Source organism: Aphidius gifuensis, linkage group LG4 (genome assembly GCF_014905175.1).
Source record: "Aphidius gifuensis isolate YNYX2018 linkage group LG4, ASM1490517v1, whole genome shotgun sequence".
NCBI lineage: Eukaryota > Metazoa > Arthropoda > Insecta > Hymenoptera > Braconidae > Aphidius > Aphidius gifuensis.
In genome coordinates this window covers 5907566-5930761 of record NC_057791.1, presented here as the reverse complement: position 1 = coordinate 5930761, position 23196 = coordinate 5907566, and the positions used below count along the sequence as shown (strand labels likewise).

The following is a 23196-nucleotide window of genomic DNA, read 5'->3' as shown; positions in this document are numbered from 1 at the left end:
ACCTTATATTACTTATATATTGATATATAAAAAAATTTAAAAAACAACCGATTTAATAACAATATACACATTTTTCAAATGTCGAAATTATAGACTATATTTTTATTTAAACTGTTAAAGTTTATAACTTGAAAAATGTTACAAAAATTAAAGGTAAAATTGACATTCTAAAAAAAATTTTAACTCTGCATTTAAAATTGTTTTTTTATATGTTTTATTAACACATTTTGAATATTAATTTTTTATTAAAATGTTTATATCAATTTCAAAATTGAATAAGAAAATTAAATTTTAAATTTACATTTTTCTTCAGTTTGTATATTTTCATTTCGAAATTTATTTTTTATTAAAATTGTCGTTTGAAATTTGGCGCAAATGCAAATTTAACATTTAAAAATTTAAAAAATGTTAATCTTTATTTTATATTTTTCTCTTAAACAATTTACATTTATCATTATTTTTATAAATTGAAAAACCTAAAATAAATAAACATTCTAAAAATATAATACTGTCAACGACCTTTTTTCTGTCTTATATAAATTTTCGTGATGAAAAAGTATTACTTGCGACATTTCTTGACTTCATGTTATGATCAAAAGTACATTTGAATTTTGAAAATAAAAAAAAAGGATCTTTAAAGTGTTTTTTTTATTCCTACTATATATAATACCTAATGCTTCCAAGGCATGCCTATACACATCATAAAAAAATTACAAAAAAAAGTCTTAAAATTGGAAATAAATCAAGCTAGGACAAATTGGGAATGATATATTCAAATAGTGGGAGTTACATTTTGATTGTAGGTTTCTTCTGATTTGTTACTTTTACCTGAGTTTTTTTTTTTATTTTTTTTTTTGAGAGAGAACAGTAACTTTATATTATGATAGTATTGACACGCGATCCTGCGGCTTGTGTTGGTGGTGGTAGTGGTAGTTTGAAATATTACACCCTTAAGGGACATTCAGTAGAGAATCGTCATTGCTCGTGTACGCAACAAAAGTACGTGATTGTTTTTCGTAATGTTGTTTGAAAAATAACGAGCCTTGAGAATCAATTGGCCATCTCAATATCATCATCACCATCATTAGACTATCAGCATCTTTACACAAATCATTCATCAAAACAAATTGACCATCAAAAAAAATAGACAAAAAATTAAATCAACACAATAATGCCAAGGGTAAGGAATAAATTTATCAAATAAAAAAACATACACAAAGATTAAGTTAAATGTTTTCAAGTTATTTTTGTTTATTTTTTTTGTTTCTTGATTAAATTGATGTGCCTAAGATTGATTTTCTTATTGTTCAATTATAAGTCAATGTGCGTGTAGGTATTTTGTACTTAAATTAAATAGATACTCATGTACAACCACAATTGTTTATCATTGATCATATTAAATTTACTTTGTAATTACTTTCTCAACACAACTTTGATGAATTATTATTGCTAAACTTTAATGTACTTTAGTTGTCTTTGATTTTTTTGATTTTTTTTTTATTACTACACAGCTTTTAAACTAAATGTTAAATTTCAAATGTTTAATTAACATTTGCCTTAAATTTTTCGTTGAACACATTACAGAAAATTCAAATTAACAGTTTTATTTTTTCTTTTGAATTTCAAAATTCAATACAAAAAATTCAATACAAAATTAACATTAAATATATGAAAAGAAAATTTAAATCCTAAGATTTTTTTTTAGATAATTAAAATTTTATTCAAATATTAATTTTACTTTTTTTGATTTATTATTTATTTTTATAAGGAATGACGCATATGTATAAATAAGATCGTGAATATAATTTTTTTTTTTTTCCCTTTTACAACCCCAATTATTGTCCTTTCAAATTCCCTTCCCTTTTTTTTTTTTCTTTATCAATAATCAATATTTTTTTTTATATTAAATTAAAACCAAAGAAGATATAGATATTTTATTTATTTATTTTTTCATGTTGTTAATTATTTATTTGACAATAAAACAAGTGTATCAAATATTTTCATTCGATTATTTTTTATATTTTTATTTACTTGCACATGTTTACGCCACGTGCTTGATAGTACAGAAGGTGACGCACGTGTGTAATCATTAATAATTCATAAAAGAAATACAAATGCGATTGAAACATATGGTCATTTTTTCAACATGGTCAATAAACACATACACCAGTAATATAAAAATTAATAAAAACAAAATATTAAAACCCCAACTCACCACTCGAAATATTAATTTGTATTTTTTTTTTATCTCTCGATAACAATGCTCAAGTATTTATTTTTTAATCATCTTGAGGCTAGACAAATTCATCGAGACAATGTCAAGTATATATAAATAAACTTCTGATTGATAGAATGTTTTTTTATTTATTTTTTTTATTTTTATACAATACAAACTATGTGATCATAATTCTGATCACGTTCTATTACGATGTGTATAAAAAAAAAAAATATTTCAACAAGATAAAATATTTTTTTATAAAATAATATTATGAATCATTGAAAAAAAAAAATAATACATGTCTACACTTGAGACAAAAAGTGTTGTAATCATTGATAACATCATTGATGATAAAATTTCAAAAAAAAAAAAATTCTTTTTTAATTATATTTATAAAAAATATTTATAATTTTGTTTAATTTTGATTAAATAATAACTGAAAATGATGATAAAAATATTACAATATATTTTCTTTTGGTTAATTGAAAAATTAAAATTTTAAGTATAATAAAAAATTGTGAATGGTTTACTTGATCAATGGCACGTAGCACATTTACACTGAACATTGACCGTCGTAGTTCAAATGATGATAAAAATTGAATTAATAATAAAAAAAAAAATATTATTATTGGGATCGTCTTGTCTGGATATTAAAATTATTCACTGGACTTTGTATTTAATATTTATACAATTTACGAGATCTTTTATATAAAACAATAATTCATCATTTGATTATAAAATTATGCAAGGACATTTTATATATATATTCATTCACGGAAATATAAGTGGAAAATTTATATGATATATTTTTCTTGGTCAAGGTTTAAAGTATATTTATAAATTAAATTAAAAATAAATTTTTACAAAAAAAAAATCTATAAATTATGGAATATTTCTAATAAGGAAAATTATGTTTTAAATTTAGATATATTTAATTTTTTAAATATTATTTAAATAATCTTTGAACTTGATTAATTTATATATTAAAAAAAAAAACATTTAGATAAAAAAATCATTTTTAAATAATTAAATAATATTTATAATTATTTATATAAAAAAAAAATTATTAATTATCATTGTTTTTGTGTTAAGTATAAATTTATTAATCATAAATTGGCCAACGACATTTATTTGTCTGCAAAAAATGAATTAAATGATAAATAATAATTTTAAAAAATTAAATAATATTAATGGTTGTGTTGACATATATGACAGCTCAAATTCCATATTTAAATAAAATCAAGGCGTTAAAATAATTTGTCAATAATAATATTAATTATTGTCATGTACAAAGTTCACAATAATGCAATAATATTTTTATATATATAGTCTATTAAAATAAATAAACTTGTAGAATAAAAAATTAATTTAAAAGTCGTATGATAAATTATAATGATTAGAATATTTACAATAAAATTTATATAAATTTATCTTCTTAATGACTGTTAAATCAGGTGTTGAATTCTCATGAAATTTAACTGGTATTTTGCATGAGTTATCGAGCAATTTTAATTGCCTTTAAAGATGATCTTTGGTTAAAAAAATAATAATAAAACTAAAAACTTTTTCTTGAAACTTGGATTAAAATCTTAAACTTATTTTTTTATTGTTTTTCTTCTTTTTTAATTCTTTTTCTTTTGAAGAATTAAATTTAAAATAAATTTAATTGAAGGTGGCAAATGATTGGTCTCATTAGTAATCATCAATGTGTTTTTATACATATATCTATATCATTGTCTAGATGTTGAATCAAGTTATGGGATGTTCTATCGATTGGTACCTTTCGGTACCAGGTTCTTTACTTCATGCTCTATACTTTTTTTTTCTTTTCATTTAAAGTTTTTTTGTATATACAACAGGCTATTTATTTTTCAATTAAATTTTTATATTTAATTGTTTATTTAATTAGATTTTTAATTTTTAGATAAAAATTAATTTTTTTATTTTATTTAAAAGGCTTTACCAAAAACACCACTACACTTGATAAGATCACAAATGAAAAGACGTCGGCCACCGTTTCTCAGAGGCTCGAAACAATTCGAGGTAATTTATTTATTTTAATTATTTTATTTATACTGAAATTATACAATAAATAATTACTACATGACAAATAATTTCGTGTTATTTTAAATTTTTTTAACATCTTGAAATTACTTTTTTAAATAAATAAAAAATATATATTTTAATAATTTAATTATTAAAAAAATAAATTAATTAATTTAATAACAACATAAGACAATTATTATTATTAAATTAAATATTATTATTTGTAATTTTTCCAGCTAAAAATTCCAATAAACTTTTTTTTCTTTTTGATAATTAGTTTTAAAAAAAATACAAGTTTAATAATCAATTTTTCTATAGAAGGGTAACTAAATATACAAGGTCTAATTATAATAACAATTATAAAAAAAAAATATATATATTTTTACTATTTTAGAATGTACAAAAAATACCGACCCGTTCGATAATACATTTAATTTTTAGCCGCGTCCATAAGCTAGCGACACTTGTGTCATTATTCCATAACTACCAAAACATAAACAAAAACAAATAATAACATGCCACTTATTTTTTGACATATACAACAACAACAACAACAGACAAATAATGTATTGTCAAGTTAAATTAAATTTAAATTATAAAAAAGTTTACATAAATTTTACATATTATTGATAATTAATTTGATAAAATAAAACATCGAAATGAATTCTAGAAGATGTTTAGATTTTTCAAAGTTTTCGGTATGTTAATATTATGATAAAAAATACAAATAAACAAATAAAAAAAATATGTTATTTATTTTCTAGCCAAGAGTAATTGGAGTAAGAATGACAGAACCATCAACAAGTCATCATGATAATACAGGTATTGATAATCAATTAGATAGTGGTGGTGATGATGATGATGTATCATCAGATTTATTAGTACGTCAAAATATGGAATTACGTAATCGTTTAAAAGATGAAGCTGAAAATTATAAACGTCGTTTGGGTACATATCGTCAAGCACAACAACATCAAGCTGTTCTTGTATCACGTTTACAAGCAAAAGTATTACAATATAAACAACGTTGTAATGAATTAGAAAATCAAATGACTGAATCATTACCAATTGAATTAACACGTAATACATCACCAAGTACATCAGTATTAGAAGCTGCACATCAAACATTACGTGATATACGTGATGAACAAATACATGATCTTGATACAGCAATACGTAAATTAAATGATGAACGTCGTAAAACTGAAAAATTAATTGAAATAAATACAGCATTAAAAAATCAACTTGAAGAATCACATCGTACAAATGAATCATTAACAAATGATTTACAAAAACTAAGTAATGATTGGGATATATTACGTGAAGAAATGAATGCTAAAGAAGATGAATGGAAAGAAGAAGAAATTGCATTTAATGAATATTATACATCTGAACATTATAGATTATTAAATTTATGGCGTAATGTTGTATCATTAAAACGTACATTTACAGATATGAAAACAACAACTGAAAGAGATTTAAATAAATTTAATAATAAATTAACAACAACAACTAATGATATGACATCAGTATGTAGTGGTGTTAAACTTGCATTACAAGTACAACAATCACAAGCTGTTCAACCATCAATAACACAACAATATCAAACTAATCAAGATAATGATTTAAAAGTTGAATTAGTTAATTTACGACAACAGCATGAAGTTACAATGAATGATGTTAAAATGAAAGACGAAAGAATAAATCAATTAATTCGAGAAATTAATAAACTTGAAGAAAGATGTGGTGAAGCTGAAAATAATATTATACAGGTAATACATACATATTTTATATTTATTTAATTGATAAGTAATTAATAATTTTAATTTTTATTTAGGCTACAAAAATACAAGAAGATGTTAAAATTCTTGAATCAGCATTACGAGATATTGCACATGCTGTTATTCAAGATGCTGAAATTCGTGATAATGAAAATATTCAACAACAAACACCACATGTACATTTATCACAAAGTACAACAATAATATCACAAAGATCACCAAAACGTAATAATAATAATTCACGTAATAATACAATTCCAGCATTTGCTGAAAGTACAATAAGTGCTGTTCAAGCATCACTTCATAAATATCAATTGACTATTCATGAGCTTCAATTAAAGCTACAAAATAGCCGTGAACAATTAAATATAACAAAAAAACAATGTGATAATGCTGAGGTTAATGTACAGCTACTTGAAGAAAGAACAAGTGAATTAATTGTACAACTTGATACAACAAGATCACAAAATATACAACTTGTACAAGAACGTAATATGTTACAGAAAAATTTTGATACAATTAAAACAGATAAAAATATACTTGAAAAAAATAAAATTGATATGAATCATATGATTGAAGAATTAAATAATAATTATGAAAAATTAGAAAAAATTAATAATAAATTACAAAAATTATGCAGTAGTTTAGAGGATGAAAAAATATATTTACAAGATGAATTATCGAAAATGACAAAAGACAATGAAATACGTGAAATAAATTTTAAAAGTGAAGAAGAACGTTCAAGTAGAATGAGAGAAGAACTATTAACATTACGTGATGAACTTAGTAGAATATATTTAACAAAAGATATGCTTGAAGCACAAAAAATTGAAACAGATAATGTTATATCACAAATTGAAAAAAGTAAAAATGACATTGAAATTGAACTTGAACGTGTTATTATTGAAAAATCAGATATACAAGATGAAATAATAAAATTAGAAACAATTAATGAAAATAATGAAAAAGATAAACAACGTCTTGCTGATAATTTGAAAATTCTTGAAGATGAAAAATTAAAATTAACAAATCAATGTAGTGATCAACTTGGTGATATTGGATCATTGAGAAAAGAATTACTTCAAGCTGAACAAATACGTCTTGATCTTGAATCTGATAAAGTAACATTAAATGAAAAAATTAAATTTTTAGAAATTGAAAAAGAAAAAATTGAAATTGAATTAGGACAAATAATACGTGAACGTGGTAATTTATCAAATCAATTATCAATATTATCAAATAAAAAAGATTTATTAAATGAAGAATTAATGAGAACACGTCAAAGATTAGAACAATCAAATGAAATGAATGCAAGAATAAATCGTAATCTTGAAGATTTAGTTAAAGATAATGAAGAAAAACAAGTTTTAATTGAAACAAATGATAAAGAATATCAACGTATGAAAGAATTATTAGCATCAATGAAAAGTGAAAAAGAAACACTTGAAGGTGTATTATTTGATGCACAAACAAATCTTGAATCAATACATAGTAAAAAAATTCAAATTGAACAAGAACAAAAAGATTTATTAATTAAACAAGAAACATTAAAAGGACAAATATCACGTTTAACAACAAACTTAAATAATAGTGAAAAAATTAATCAAGAAATAAAACAATCATTAACACAACAAAAAACAAATCAAGAAATTGAATATCAAAATATAATTGTTAATTTAAAAAAACAAAATGATGATAATTTAAAAAAATTAAATGATGAAAAAGAACAAATTAAAGTAACATTAGAAAAACGTATACAACAAACAATAACAACATTTGAAAATCAAAAAGAAGATGAAATAAATCAATTACAAATGAGAATTGAAGAATTACAACAACATATTGATAATATATGTCAACAACATGAAGAAAGTTTATTACGTGCTGAAAATGATAAACAACAAGCTTTACTTATTGCTCATCATGATCAACAGGCACTTGTTGAAAAACTTGAAAATATTTATCGTGAACTTGAAGAAACTAAAAATGATTTAGAACGTTTACGTAGAGATTCAAATTCACGTATTGAACAAGATCGTAGTAGTATAAATCAATTACGTGATGAATTAAATCGTTACAAAACAAAACTTGAAGAAACAAAATTACATTATGATGAAGAAAAAATGAATCTTGAATTAAAAATAAATGATATAACTAAAGAAAAAGAATTAACACAAAAAGATTATGAAGAAATTAAAATTCAATTACATGTTACTGAGGATAAAATTGATACATTACAAAATCAATTACAAGAAACAATACGTAAATTAAAAGATACTGAAAATTCAAATGAAACATATAGAAAAGAAATTGTTGATGTTAAAAGACAATTAACTGATACAAATTATGCTGTTGATAAATATTGTAATACAAATAAAGAATTACGTGAACATGTTAAACGTATTGAAAGTGATAAACGTGAACAATCACGTACACTTGAAGAATCATTTCAAAAAATAACATCATTAGAAGATAATAAAACAATATTAGAAAATGAAAAATCACGTTTACAAAATCAACTAAGAGATATGGAACATGAATTAATTCAGATACAACAACAATTACGTTTTACACAAGATGAATTACAAAAATGTCAATCAACAAATAGCCAAGCTCAAAATGAAGAACGTGAATTACAAGCAAGACTTTCTAATGAAATTGAAGAACGTGAACGTTTACAATTACAATTACATCAATTAAAAAAACAAGTTGTTGATTTAGATAATAGTCTTGAGGTAACAAGACAAGAATTTGGACGTTTACGTCAACGTGCTGATGAAGAAGATGAAAGATGGCGTGGTAGAGAACAAGAATTACTTGTACGTATTGAAGATAGTCGTTGTAAAGAAAGAAAACTTGAAGATCAAAAACATAATTTAGAAGTTTGTCTTGCTGATGCATCACAACAATTACAAGAATTAAAAGCACGTCTTGGTGGTTCTGAGGGACGTGTTAGAGCATTAGATATACAATTATCACAACTTGAATTATCAAAAAAAGAAGTTGAACAAAAATTAAGTAGTGTTGGTACAACATTACGTAGAATTGCTGGTATACAACTTGATGGAACAGTTAATATACCATTTAAATTAACAAGTCCATCAAAAAAATGGAGTCCAGTTAGAGGTGGTCATAAAGAACAACATAATGATATTAATGTTCGTGATGTTATTATTGATGTTGATCCAGAAGCTATTAGAAAAGGTATAAGATCATTAATGCAACAAGTTGCACAAATTGAACGTGAACGTGATGATGCTATTGTTGAAATAACAAATATTAAAAAACAACTTGTTGAAGTACAAGATCATCAAATTAAAACAGATACAAAAACAAATCATATTAATACAATGTTACGTAATATTCAAGATGAAAAAGCAATATTAGAAACTAAATTATCACAAAAAAATTCATTATATCAGACACAACAAGATTTACTTAATCAAAAAATACAAGAAACTGAACAATTAAGAGAAAAAATAACAACATTAGAGCTAATGATTAGTAATGAGACAGAAGAAAAAGGACAATTTGAGGATAAATTTGATAAAATGCGTGTAGCTCTTAATCGTTTAGAAAATGAAAAACGTGGTTTACAAGAAGATCTTGGTAGATCTGATGCAAGATCAACAAAATTAGAATTACAAAGAATGTCACTTGAGGGTGATTTACAAAGATTACAAATGGTACTACAAGAAAAAGATGGTAATTTACAAAAATTACATGAACGTCTTGATGGACAACAACGTACATCAACAAATTTAGAAGAACGTTGTTCATCATTAAAATCAACAATTGAACAATTAAATATTGCACTTGAAAAAGCATCAACAAGTGAGACTGAATTAAAAAGTGAAATTGCTAATTTAAGACGTTCATTGATGGAACAAAATGCATTATCACATGGTAATAATGAAAAAATAAAACATTTACAAAAACAATTATCAAATGTTGAAAATGAAAGAAGAATATTGACTGAACGTTTAGATAATGTTCAACAAAATATAATGGAATTAAAACATACAAATCAATCATTGACTGATCATAATACACGTTTACAAGCTGATTTAGCAAATAATGAAATACAACGGTCTGGACTTGAATCACAATTGAGATTATCAAATTGGCCACAAGAAGGAATATCAAATAAAGAAGAAGAAATTGTTAGACAACTTAATAATGCTCAACGTGATAGAAGTGAAATGAGAAGTAAAGTTGATGCACTTAATGACAAAGTAAGACAGCTTGAATGTGATAAACGTAATTTAGAGAGACAATTATCATCAGCACGTGCAAATTGTGGACGTAGTAAAAGTTATGAACGTCCAGAAAAAGCACATATTGAGTTAATGGGTACAAGTGTTAGTATTGATATACTTGAACAAGAAAATCGTGATTTACGAATGAAAATACGTAGATTAGAAACAATATTAGCTGAAAAAGAAAGTGAAATTGTTAAATTAATAACAATAAATACACAATCACATTCAACAATTGATTCATCACGTGAACATAGAATTGCTGAAATTGAAAGATTAAGAGGTGCACAATTACAAGCTGAAAAATTACTTGAAGCTAGAGAACAAAGTCATAGACAACAAATATTAAGATTAGAAAATCAAATTAAATTATTAAGAGAACAGCTAAATCAAGAAATTAAAAGACGACAAATGTATGTATTAAAAAGTTCACGTGCAGGAAGAGAAATGCAACATTTAAGACAAGCACTTGGTGATTCATTGAGAACAGTATCACAAGATCCATCAGTTGATGCTATATTATTAGAACATGAAGCTAGAAAATTAGATACAACAGTTAATAGTAGCAGTAGTTTACCACCAACATTGGCATTACCACCACCATCATCATCTTCTTATGACAGACGTTCACCACTTTTATCCCCATTGAAATAAGTTTTTTTTTTTATCATCAAGCTACTCCTTATTTAGTATAAAATATTTAACTCAAGTATTTTTAATTTTTTTACATTTTTTAATAACAGTTTTTTTTTAAACAATAATTTTACACTAATTTATTTATAGAAACAACCAAAGAATGCAATATTTGTGATGTTAGTTTATTTGATTTTTTACTTTTTTAAATCAAACATTTAATTTATTATTTATTTATTTAAAATATTTGTAATAATACTGAGAAGTAATTAAAAAAATTAAAGCCATTGATTGAATTAATAATAATCCGTCCAAATAAATGATAAAAAAAAAAAAAAACAATATGTTGCGTTTGGTCTTGATTACGAGACCAAAAACGTTAATCATAAATAATGCATGATAGTAAAGAATGAGCTTTTTGAAGAAAAAACAAAAATTCTATTTACACATTGATAAAAAATTTCTAGTATCTATTAAATAATTAGAAAAATAAAAATAGAATAGAAATTGTGTTATTTTATTTTTTATTTTAATTTATGTATGAAAAATAATTGGGAATGACTGTGTCGGTTCTTAATCATTGAGAACAAATGACATCAAGTCTAATTTTATCATAAAAAATAATAATTATACGGATTGTATAATTGATGAATTTATTTTATTGATTTTTATTTTATAAAAAAAATACGTAAAATGAATATTTAATTTGGATTTAATTTCAATGAGTTAATCTTGTCATTTATTTAATTTAATTTATTAATAACTATAATTCTAAATTATTATAAAGTTTAAAAATAAAAATTGTAACTGCCATTAAATTTTCCAATATGATAATAATAAAAAATGTTGTTTAGAGAAAAACTTGTTAATGTTGAAAATTTTTTATTTATTAATTTATTTTTATTTTTTTCATACAAAATGAACATCCTTATATCGTTTTTTTTTTTTACAAAGATTGAAGGATGAAAGTAATAAAAGGATTTTTAACAAATCGAAACGGGATTTTTCAAATAAGGTCAATTTCAAACTCTTAATTCTAATTTATAAATATTTTTTGTATTTTTTGTACGATAATTATTGATACTTTTTTTTTAAAAACAAATGAATTAATTCATAATTACAAATTATTTTTTAATATTATTAAAATTTTTTTTTTTAATTTTCAGAGTAGGTTTATGAAATAGTTATCTATCTTATGCCAAAATTTCAGAAGTCTATCCCCGCTAGTAAAATAGTTATTAAAATTTAAAGTCAACAACTTTTAGCGTGTACAGTTTACGGGAAAGTCGAAAAATGTTAAAAAAAAAACAATATATATCAAATTTTTACCGTGTTCTTGTCTTCACACCTAAATAAAAAACTATCTGTATAAAACTTTAAAATCTTGGAATGATTATAGAAAAAAAAAAATTCAAACCGCACATGTATTATTGGAAAACAGGACCGTCTACACAGAAAAAAGTGAAGGATGCCGCATAAAATTTTATAAATTTTTACTATAGCATTGAGGGGCCCACTAGGTCACATTTCTTGTTTGTACTTTTTTCGTTCGAACTCCCTTAATTTTATTATTATCATTAATGATTCATTACTATTACAATAATTATTTCATTTTTTTCTGTAAATAATATATTTAAAAATATGAGTTTTGGCACTAAGTTTTTTAGAATGAATTTTAATTCTAAATTTATTTGTACTTGATAAATACTAGTAGTATTGATTATTAATTGTTTCAGCATTTTTTTTTCTGATGCCTGCAGATACCTCTTTCAAAAACCGTGCACTTTTTACCAATGACTATTTTGGTACTCAATCCAGAATGATTGACTCAGTAGATTCCATACAGCTTCATCATGACCTATTAACTCAGATGTAGCAGCAGTTCCATGATGCCATTCATTAAAGGCACCGAGTGATATGATGTCCTTTTCATGTAGTTCTTTAATTATATCATACGCAAAACCTTTAATCAAACAATAAATACTATTAAATATTTTTTAAATAATTAAACTATTTATGTCATGAAATAATTGATAATGTTAAAAGCCCGGTTAAGCTTCATCACGATTATTTTGTATTTGTTTAAATTAAATACAAAATTGTAGAAAAACAAATATAATTTACCTGGAGGATTTCTGCATCTGTGATTTACATCAGTCAATGCATATAAACATTGTAATTTTGATTCTAGATTATGATCAATAAAATATTCCATAAGAGGTAAGAGGTTTATAATTTTTGAACGGTTTGGTTGATAAAAATTCCTCTTATCGGAAGAGTATTTTGTCTCAATACCTAATTCTAATATTAATGTACAAAATATTCTGACAAATTTCGGTGTTCTTGATTTTTCTTCACCAACATTTTCTGTTATCCATTTCATTGTATTATCAATATCATTTTCACGTAATAATTCTAATAAGTGTTTGTTTGGTGGGTCTGTTACACGAAATGTTAAATATTGTAAATTGAATTTTTTTAAAATATCATCTGGATCTTCAAGTGATGTATCAAATAAATCAGTCCATTTGATACCGCTGTTATGCCATTTGTCAGTAATCGATATTTGACCTTCACTTGCTACTAATATTTTAAGTAATTCACCGACCAGATTACCAACAAGACCCTTTTTTTTGAGTACTGATGTCGTACGTTTCAATTCTTTTAATGGGTGTGCACCACACATCACCAATATTCCTGTAAAATTAGAAAATTTTGAATTAATACATTTTTTTTTTTTATCTCAAACTTTCAAAGTAAAACATTATCATCATCTCATTTTTAATGTCGACAAATATTCAAGTTATCCATTTTTTTTATAGATTAAGAAAAAAAAAGATGACTTACTCAGTACTTCAGCTTTGTACGTCCAGAATATAGGAGAAATGTCTTTTATTTCTTCAAACATTTTATCATATCTATAAATGAAAAAAGTACTTTTACTTTAGTTATCGATAGTTAATATCAAATGATTGATTATTTATGCTACTTACTCTATACTACTTACTCTGTTTGGAATACTGCAAGTGGGAATATACCATTGGTTATCATATTAGCAACAAAGCCCCAGTATTTTTCACGAACATTCAATGATTCTAACATAGTCACTTCAAGTGACCTACGTATAAATTCTGGATAATCTAAATGATTGATTTTATTCTCGAATTGGTCGATAGTTACCTGTCAATTAAAAAAAAACTATTAATCATTAAAAATAAATTTAAAAAAACTGTATATAATCTAAAGGCACATGGTCTAAGAGCTCATTGAAATAAACAAATAAAAATAGTAAAATTGTCCAATTCTTGTTGACTAAAAATAATTTTATGGACATTTAAAAATTAAATCTAATAAAAAAAATCACTGTTTCAAAGTTATGACTCAATAATTTCCTAGAGTAATCAGAGATTGATCTACAAAGCGTGAGTTATTGATTTGGATACAAAAATAAAGTTGATTATTAAATTATTCAGAAAAAAAACTTACATTAATGAGAGACTTAATTTGTTCATCGAGGTGTGAATATATAACGTAAAGGAGTGATGTTGATGACTGGCTTGTTACTGTTGTCTCAAGCTCTGGACTTTGAGGCGAATCACTATACATATCTGTAACATTAACAATAATATTCAATTAATTTATCATTTTTTTTATTTATTCTTTGTAAAACGAATACTGATATGTCGTTGACTCGTTGTAAATATTTAATACTTTTAAAATTATTGAAATACTCAATTTACCCAAAGTTCTGTCATCTGGTCTGTAATTTGTTGTGGCACGAGTATTATTTGATCTGTAATAATTTAATAGATATTAATCAACATGATAATCAATTATATAAAAACTGATAATATTTCATTTTAATTGAATTATCAGCTCATGGTAGTTTTAGAAAATTCTAGTCTAATAATTGTGTATCATCAAGGTATTTATATTTTCGAATTGATAATAATAAACTATTGAATAATATTCTTAATGAAAAAAATACCAACCCGGGTAATTGAATTGATGTCTGCTGGTTGGCTTCCATTGAAGTTGATGTTGCAATAGCATATGGTTGTTTGTTTACTTCTGTTGGTAATTCTGATGGTTCATTGCTAGTTGCCTTTGTTTTAAGTACACCTGAAAAATAGCGATGAATATTTATCAATCAATCTTTCATGTTTTTTTTTTTTTCAATACATTTTGCAGGAACGTATTGATCTATAATTTATCATTTTTCCAATCACCTTCAATATTTTCATATTCTTTTCTTGATGGTGCACGTTCTTCAGTAACTTGGTTTATTGGATTACCTTCGACTCTTTTTGGTTGCCAGTCTTGTGCTTTTAAATCAATAATATCTTGAAGCATAGATCTAACTTTTAAGCTTTGTTTTTTATTGCCAGCTATTAAAGTCACTATTGAAAAACACGAATTGAAATAATTATCCTTTGATTTTTTCAGCGTTGCACCAATTGTTTTTAATAATTCACAAAGACATTTAATTTTTCTTTCATCTGGTATTGTTAATAAATAAATCGCATGTGTTTTTAAAAATTTTTTTTTGAGCACAGCACGGTTAAATAATTCACCGATAAATTTATAATAACGAACTGATTTCAGACATGAGCGATAGTCAGCTTCATTTAGTAATGCCGTTACTTCTATTTTCTTTTCAATGTCATTACATTTCTCAATTTCTCTAAGTTTATTACGACGTGCAACTTTATTAACTTTATTAACTTGAAACTCATGTTCACAACGTGCTGATAATAAAGTGTGAAATGTTATCGAGCACTTTTCTTGTTCTTTATTATTATTCTGTTTTATATCATCACAAACATTTTTTTCATAGCGTAATTTGTTCCGCATATGGAGACATAGTGCTGCACATACTGCTTCAAAGTTTGGCTCATCAATAGCTTTTTCAAAAACTAAATCAACAACACTTTTTAATTTTTCATGAGAATTAATACCCAATGATTCAATTTGCTTAGTCAATCCAACAATGCTAGCTGGCAATTTCTTCAATATATCACGTACTGTTTTATGAAATGTTATATTAGTATGATATTGTTGACTGCCACTGTTATTGAATTGATTCATTATTATTGGATAGCTCTCATCTCTTTTTGGTTTCCAATTTCGTGCTCTTAAATCAATAACATCTTGAACCATATATCTAACTCTTGATCTTAGTTTTTTATCACTGGCTAATGAAGACATTTTAACAAAATAGTTATTAAAATCATTATTCTTTGAATTTTCTAGCTTTGCACCAATTGTTGTGAATAATTTACAAAGGCATTCAATATTGTAATCAACTGGTGTTGCAAATAAATGTTCTATACATCTATCAATAATGAAAATTCTAAGCATATTTTGTTTGAATAATTCATTAATAAATCTAATATTACTAACTGCTTTTCTACATAAGCGACCATCATCATTATTCAGTGATGCTATTAGTTTTTTTTTCTTTTCAATATCATTACATTCCTCAATTTCTTTGAGTTTAGCATCACGTTCACTTTTATTAACAGAAGCACTTTTACACTCATGCTCACAACGTGCTAATAATAAAGTTTGAAAATTTGTTTTATGTTCTTGTCTCATATCAACTTGCATGTCTGCTAATTTTTTACACATCATTGCATATATTGCTGTGAAATTTGGTTCATTAACAGCTTTGTCAAAAATTAAATCAACAAGACTTTTTAATTTTTCATGAGAATTAATATTTAAGTCTTTAACTTGTTGAGTCAATTTATCCATATTTTCTGCTGTTAGTTTATTTAATATACAACGTATTTTTTTAAAAAGTTTTTGTATTTCAGAATCAGCAGTTATGTTATTCATTTGCAAACGTGTTGTTGGTTTCCATGCATTTTTTTCTTTATCATATTGGTTACTGTCATCTTGCAATGTCTTATCTGTAAAATATTTTATTAATGAATTTTATCAGTATCATTTTAGCTATACAACTTCTTTCAAAGTATATTAACTATTTATCAAAAGATTCAAATCTACCTAAAATTTTTTCTTTTAATCCGTAATCTTTTGGAGCACTAGTACATCTTAATCTGCAATAATATAAAATATTGTAATCAACATGATAATCGATTATACAAAAATTAATAATATTGAATTTCACGTAAGTACTCTTGTATAAAAATAGTGTATCATCAAAGTATTTTCATTTTTTAATTGTCCAATAATATTATAAATAAAAAAAATACTAACTCAGGCTGTTGTTTGGTTTCCATTGAAGTTGATGTTTCAACAACACATAGTCGTTTGTTTTGTGTTGTTGGTAAACTACTGTCATTGTCCATTAATTTTCTTTTAACACCACCTTGAAACGAATAGCAAAAAATACTTGTTAATAATTAATATTCTATTAATATTATTTTTTATCCAAGACATTTTACAGGCGAACCCATTGATTTGAAACTTTTAAAAGTTGACTTATATTTGATTACCTGTAGTAAGCTGTTGTGTATTTTGTTCTGATAAACTTACAGCTGATGAAGTACAAAATTTGTTATTGTCATTGCTTTGATTCTCGTCAGGCTGAATGATCTCATTTCCCCATGGCTCCTCTTCGTCCATCAATTTGTTATTGTCATTGCTTTGATTCTCGTCAGGTTGAATGATCTCGTTTCCCCATGGCTCCTCTTCGTCCATCAATTTGTTATTGTCATTGCTTTGATTCTCGTCAGGCTGAATGATCTCGTTTCCCCATGGCTCCTCTTCGTCCATCAATTTGTTATTGTCATTGTTTTGATTCTCGTCAGGTTGAATGATCTCGTTTCCCCATGGCTCCTCTTCGTCCATCATTGAATATTCTTCAACTTCCTCACCATGTCCAAATGAGTAAGTAGAGTTGTGGGACGTCTGATCATCATTCATCTCAGTAACATCAGACTCACTCTCTGGAATTTCAGTGACAGAAGATTTTTGATGTTTTTTTTCCAATGTTTCTGACACTTGTTGATGATTAATGCACATGGGTTCAATCTGTATATCATCCTCACTCATTTCTTCTTCTTCTTCTTCATTCTCTTTGAGTTTGACATTAAGTTCTTTTAGTTTTTCATTCATTAAAAAACTTTTTCTTACGTTCATTATAGCTTTAAATATCTTAACTCCAAGACGAGTAGATTGACTAGATATTTTACCACCAGTCGAGTCAATTAACAATTTTTTTTTTTGTAATCGATGTAAACTCACACTAATTGCATCAGAAAATATTTTATCATGTTTATGAGATTCCCATAAGCTATTATATCTTGATTTTTTCATTGTAAGTGTGTATCAAAATATATTTATTTAATTTATTAATATCTTGACTTTTGTTGCCAGTTGTGCAATGACACGTGATAACTTCTAAAAATATAGAATAAAAAAGAGGTTACATTGATATATAATGATAATAATAGATGAATACCCAACATATATTAATTACTGATCCTGTTATTATTTATTTACCTCTATGTTAATTTTTTCGAATGACAATAATGCAAGATTGATCTGAAACACGTGAAACTTTCAACAATGTATTATGTAAACAATGCTAAAATAAGTCAACTCTTTTGCCGTATTGTTTTATAGGCTATTGTCCTGCTGGTTTAGGTCAGTTTTGGTTCGATCATGCTAATTGGCCAGCTAGCTGTAACGAGTGTTGTTGTTGTTTTTAAATCGCATGACCGGGCGACGTTTTGGGTTCACAAGGGTACTTACAAACGCATGTTAAATAAAAAATTTATAGCGCCCCCTCATGCCTAAAATCTTTTCACTTTACTGATGCGTCATAAGTAGTGTGAGTGTTGCCGGCTTATATTTACAGACACTAATACTACTCTAGCAATAAACATTCAGGGGGAAGTTCCAAAACCGTACATTTCTTGTAAGAGAAGGATAGAAGAAGAGATGGAAGATTGAGCCAGAAGAGGTAGAGAGAAGGATAGAGCTAGAAGAATAAAACCGAACGGCGGTATTGGAACGTACCCCAAATTTTCAATGTAATTCAGCCGGTTGAAACTCGTAAATTTAAAAAGTAATTAGCCAATATCTTTTAAACGGCACTGAGGAAATGGATAATTTTTTTTTCATTGATTTCGTATTTGTAAAGTGTACAAATCTGTAGAAAAAAATCAAAATTTAAATTAAGAGTTTTAAAAGTACAAGCGCAAACGTACCTATACTCCCTATGCTTGCGTGTTAAAGTTGTCAACTTTGACACTAATTATCTGGATTTTGACGCAGAGGAAAATTACGAAAAAAATTCCACCAAATAGATAATTATTTCATTTAAACATTAAAAAAAAAAAATCGAAAATTAAATTACGGGAATTTCATTTGAAAACAACTTTAAAAAAATCATATATATCTATGCATAGGTAACAATAAAGCTCAATTTTATTTACGCGTTCTTCATATTTTCTTATATATTTTATAGCCGAATATAGCCAAAAAAAATTTTTTTTTTATTATTTTTTTTATGATAAAATAAAATTGACAGAATTCAAAAGAAACTCATACTTATACATTACAGTAGTCATCGAATTCTTCAGAAGTGAACACAACTATTTTTAACAAACATATTCCGTATTTAAAATTTGTATCAAAGCATTTATTTCCTCATTAAATATATAAAATTAATATTTTATTTTTATTTTTCAAACATTTTAAAAACTCAAACATTTTAAAAACTAAAATCAGTTTTGAAATGTTGAAAAATTTAGTTTGAGATCACAATGTGTCATATTATTTGGGCTCTTTATCCCAAATATTTTAGCTGATTCAACTTCCTTGAATAAATAAAAAACACATGCATATCAATAACTTAAATAAAAAAATTAATAAATAATACTTGAGTAATTAATATTGTTTTTGCTATTGTTAAATGAGACAATTTTCTGTGAGGCACTAATTTTTTTATTGCCAATAATTCCACCTCTAAAACGACTGTGTCATCAAGTTCCTGTGCAATATGATCTGGTGTAATTAAATTATAATATTTAATAACTTATTAATTATTATACTTGAAGAAAATTGCCTCAACCTTTTGATGAAAAATGTAAATAAAAAAAAAACTAAAAAAATTAAGCTTCGAAGAAAACATATGACAAAAAAACGGAAATTAAATAAAAAAATTTATAGTGTTTCTATTAAAAAAATAAAATATATTCCTCTTAATTAAATCAAATGTTCAGATTAAATTAAATGTTTAAATTTTTCATCAAATTATTATTTTTTTTCCTTTAAACATTTGAAAATTAATAATATTGTAAATTATGCTTTGTGAAAGAATATTTCAACTAACCAAAGTAATAAAAAACAAATAAAAATTTTAACTTTACTTTTTTATCTTTTTAATAGCTAAAAAAAAAAATATTTTAAAAATAAATAGCTGCAAGTTTTTTTTCTTTTTCGCTTTAACCTTGGTGAATAATATTTTTTATAAATAACGATTTGTTTAAATTCATGATGTATTCAATAGTTTCTATATACATATTTTCCAGCTTCAGTAGAATTTTAATGTAAGTCGATAAATATTTATTGTCAATGATAATTTATTTCAATATATATTTCTCGTTTAATTTCAAGTTTTACCAAATAATTCACTGTTTTAAAAAAAGAATATTTATTTTAAAAATATATTTGTTTGGTTTTTTTTCAATTTTAAAATATTACATAGATTGCTTGATAATATTATAAAATAAAAAATGTCAGTTAACGTAATTTATCATAGCAAATACTATTAAATATTTTATGACAACATGAATATCAAAATAAATACTGCAACAACACAAATTCCTGAGCATAAAATATACTTTAAAAAATTACAATTGGTTATTATTTCGTAATATAAATATATCTACTGTATTCTGATCAGAACTATCAGATACTTTGAAAAAGACAAAATATATATTTAAATAATATATAAATGAATTATGCAATAATGAAAGTAACTTGTGTTTTTATGGTGATTATGTTGAATCAACATATTGGTAATTTATTAATATTTAATTTTTAAAATAATATACCTTGACAATAAAATTTAATGGCAAATAATTTTTCAAGGTCATTGTTCAAGAGATGAGCCCAGCACTAGCAGAAGTTCAACAGAGCTTCAAAGAATTCCGTCCGACAGAAGTCTTCAGCAATTAAAACTGGAAAATGTCCAGGTTATCTCAAAACTATTGTATAACAATATTTTCAAATGCACAATTATTTATTCGTATATGAATTATTTCAGTTGACAGAGTATAAAAATGGTGAAATGATTGAATTACAAGAACAGGATTTCTTTCATCTTCAAAAAGAAGCATTCGACGACCATAAGCTGTTCGAAGACCCCCAATTTCCAAAAGAATTATTTCTTAACTCAGGACAAAATGATTTAAGACCAAAGGTAGTAAAAATAAATGAAAATATATATAATTATATATTATACCTTCATATATTTTATTATTATAAATATTTTTCAGGATATTGTAGAAAAGCTACAAGAGCCTGTCATATTTATTGATAATAAAAAACCTTTTCACGTGAAGCAAGGAAAACTAGGTGATTGCTGGTTTGTCGTTGGACTTTTACATCTTCAATATTATCCAAATTTATTTCGATTCATTGTCTCACCACACGACCAGACATTCAATGCTAAAAATTATGCTGGAATATTTCACTTCAGGTAAATATATACTACATAATTATTTTGAAATAGCTTTGTTATGAAAAAAAAAAAAAAAATTATTATCAACAGATTTTGGCAAGCTGGAACATGGGTTGACGTTGTCATTGATGATCGTCTTCCAACTGTACAAAAAACACTAATTTATGCATCTTCAGGATATCCCAACGAGTTTTGGGTTTGTTGAAATTTTAATTTTTAATTTTTAAGAACAATACAATAACAAAGCATTTATTTTAGCCAGCATTGATTGAAAAAGCTTACGCAAAATTACTTTATCGATCATACAAAAATCTCATTGGTGGTTTTTCTAAAATATCAATGCAAGATTTATCAGGATGTATATCTGAAACATACATTATAAAATCTACATCAAATAAATTATTTAAAATTATTCAAAATGCAAAAGATAGATCTACAATGATAAGTTGTACGACTGTCAATCAAGAAGAATTTCAAAAGTTTAAAACGCCTGTATTGCATCTTTTGCCTTATCACTCTTATGCTATAACAGCTGTAAAAACAGTAACAATAGATAAAATTGATGGTGAATTTAAACTCATACGTATCCGGAATCCACAGGGTCGAGTATCTAAGCATCTCTATCACGGTAATATCAAATATTTTTTCAACCAGGCTACTCTAGAATCAAAATTAGATACTGAAATTGATGGAGAAAGTTGGATTCTATATGATGATTTCATTAAGTATTTTTCATATGTTGAAATTTGTAATTTGACGCCCAATCAAATAACTGTAACACCCTATTCAAATACTGGAAAAAAATTGGCATTATCAGCAATCGAAGGAAAATTTATGGGAGCAGTAATGCCAAAGCAAATAGTATCCAATAATTTTTATAAAATTAATCCACAGTATCGTATGGTATTGACAAAGTCAGACGAAGGAAAAAATACATCTACTGTTCTTATTGGTATCTCATTAAAACGTAGACATGATTTAGAAAAAATTTCAACTAGTTTAATATACTTTGAAATGATATCAGTAAGTTGACATATTATTATCAATTTTATAATAATAAATTTCTTTGAAGAGTAAATTCTTATTGATGAAATAAAAAATTTACGCCTTCAGCTTAATAATGATGATACATCAAGAGTACCAAAATCACTGTTTAATAGTTTTATTAAACATAATCATAGATCTCGTCAATTCGGATCTAAAGGGCAAGTAAGTAAACGATTTGATTTGAAACCTGGAACGTACTACATTACTCCATATATAAAGGATACATTCAAGGGAGCAACTTTTTATCTGCAAATACTATCTGAACATGATAATATTTTAGAGTAAGCTTAATTGATAAATTAAAATGACAATAATAATAAAATTAGTTTCAACTGATAAATTAAATTCAACATATTTTTTTTATTATTTAATTCAGAGTGTATGATCGAGACATTTATATACCCCCCATCACCGAAAAGATAAATTGGTGTAATTTATATTATCATCATTTATTTTAATAATTATTTCATCACAGTTAAAAGATATGTCAACAAAAAATATAGACCTACTTGACAGTGATCATAAACTTTTTGAAAAAATGAGCGTTGA

The 23196-nt window shown here is 25.0% G+C and overlaps 1 protein-coding gene across 3 annotated transcripts; it reads left to right on the top strand.

Annotated features, from left to right (window-relative positions):
* Window positions 1–912: 912 nt before the first annotated feature.
* On the top strand, window positions 913–10964 carry LOC122854873 (rootletin-like). 3 transcript variants are annotated; one of them, XM_044155894.1, is made up of 4 exons: window positions 913–1180; window positions 4175–4261; window positions 5029–6036; window positions 6102–10964. In XM_044155894.1, exons 1-4 carry the CDS (start codon window positions 1172–1174, stop codon window positions 10956–10958), a joined length of 5961 nt encoding a protein of 1986 aa, XP_044011829.1. In that variant the 5' UTR covers window positions 913–1171; the 3' UTR covers window positions 10959–10964. The 3 variants fall into 3 exon arrangements, with proteins under 3 accessions (XP_044011829.1, XP_044011831.1, XP_044011830.1); XM_044155896.1 differs by lacking the exon at window positions 4175–4261; XM_044155895.1 differs by lacking the exons at window positions 913–1180; window positions 4175–4261 and adding an exon at window positions 4832–4962.
* The last annotated feature ends 12232 nt before the right edge of the window (window positions 10965–23196 follow it).

Coding starts and splice junctions, on each gene's coding strand:
- LOC122854873 (XM_044155894.1), top strand. Junction 4,262..5,028: donor GAGGCTCGAAACAATTCGAG/GTAATTTATTTA, acceptor TTTATTTTCTAG/CCAAGAGTAATTGGAGTAAG. Junction 6,037..6,101: donor CTGAAAATAATATTATACAG/GTAATACATACA, acceptor ATTTTTATTTAG/GCTACAAAAATACAAGAAGA.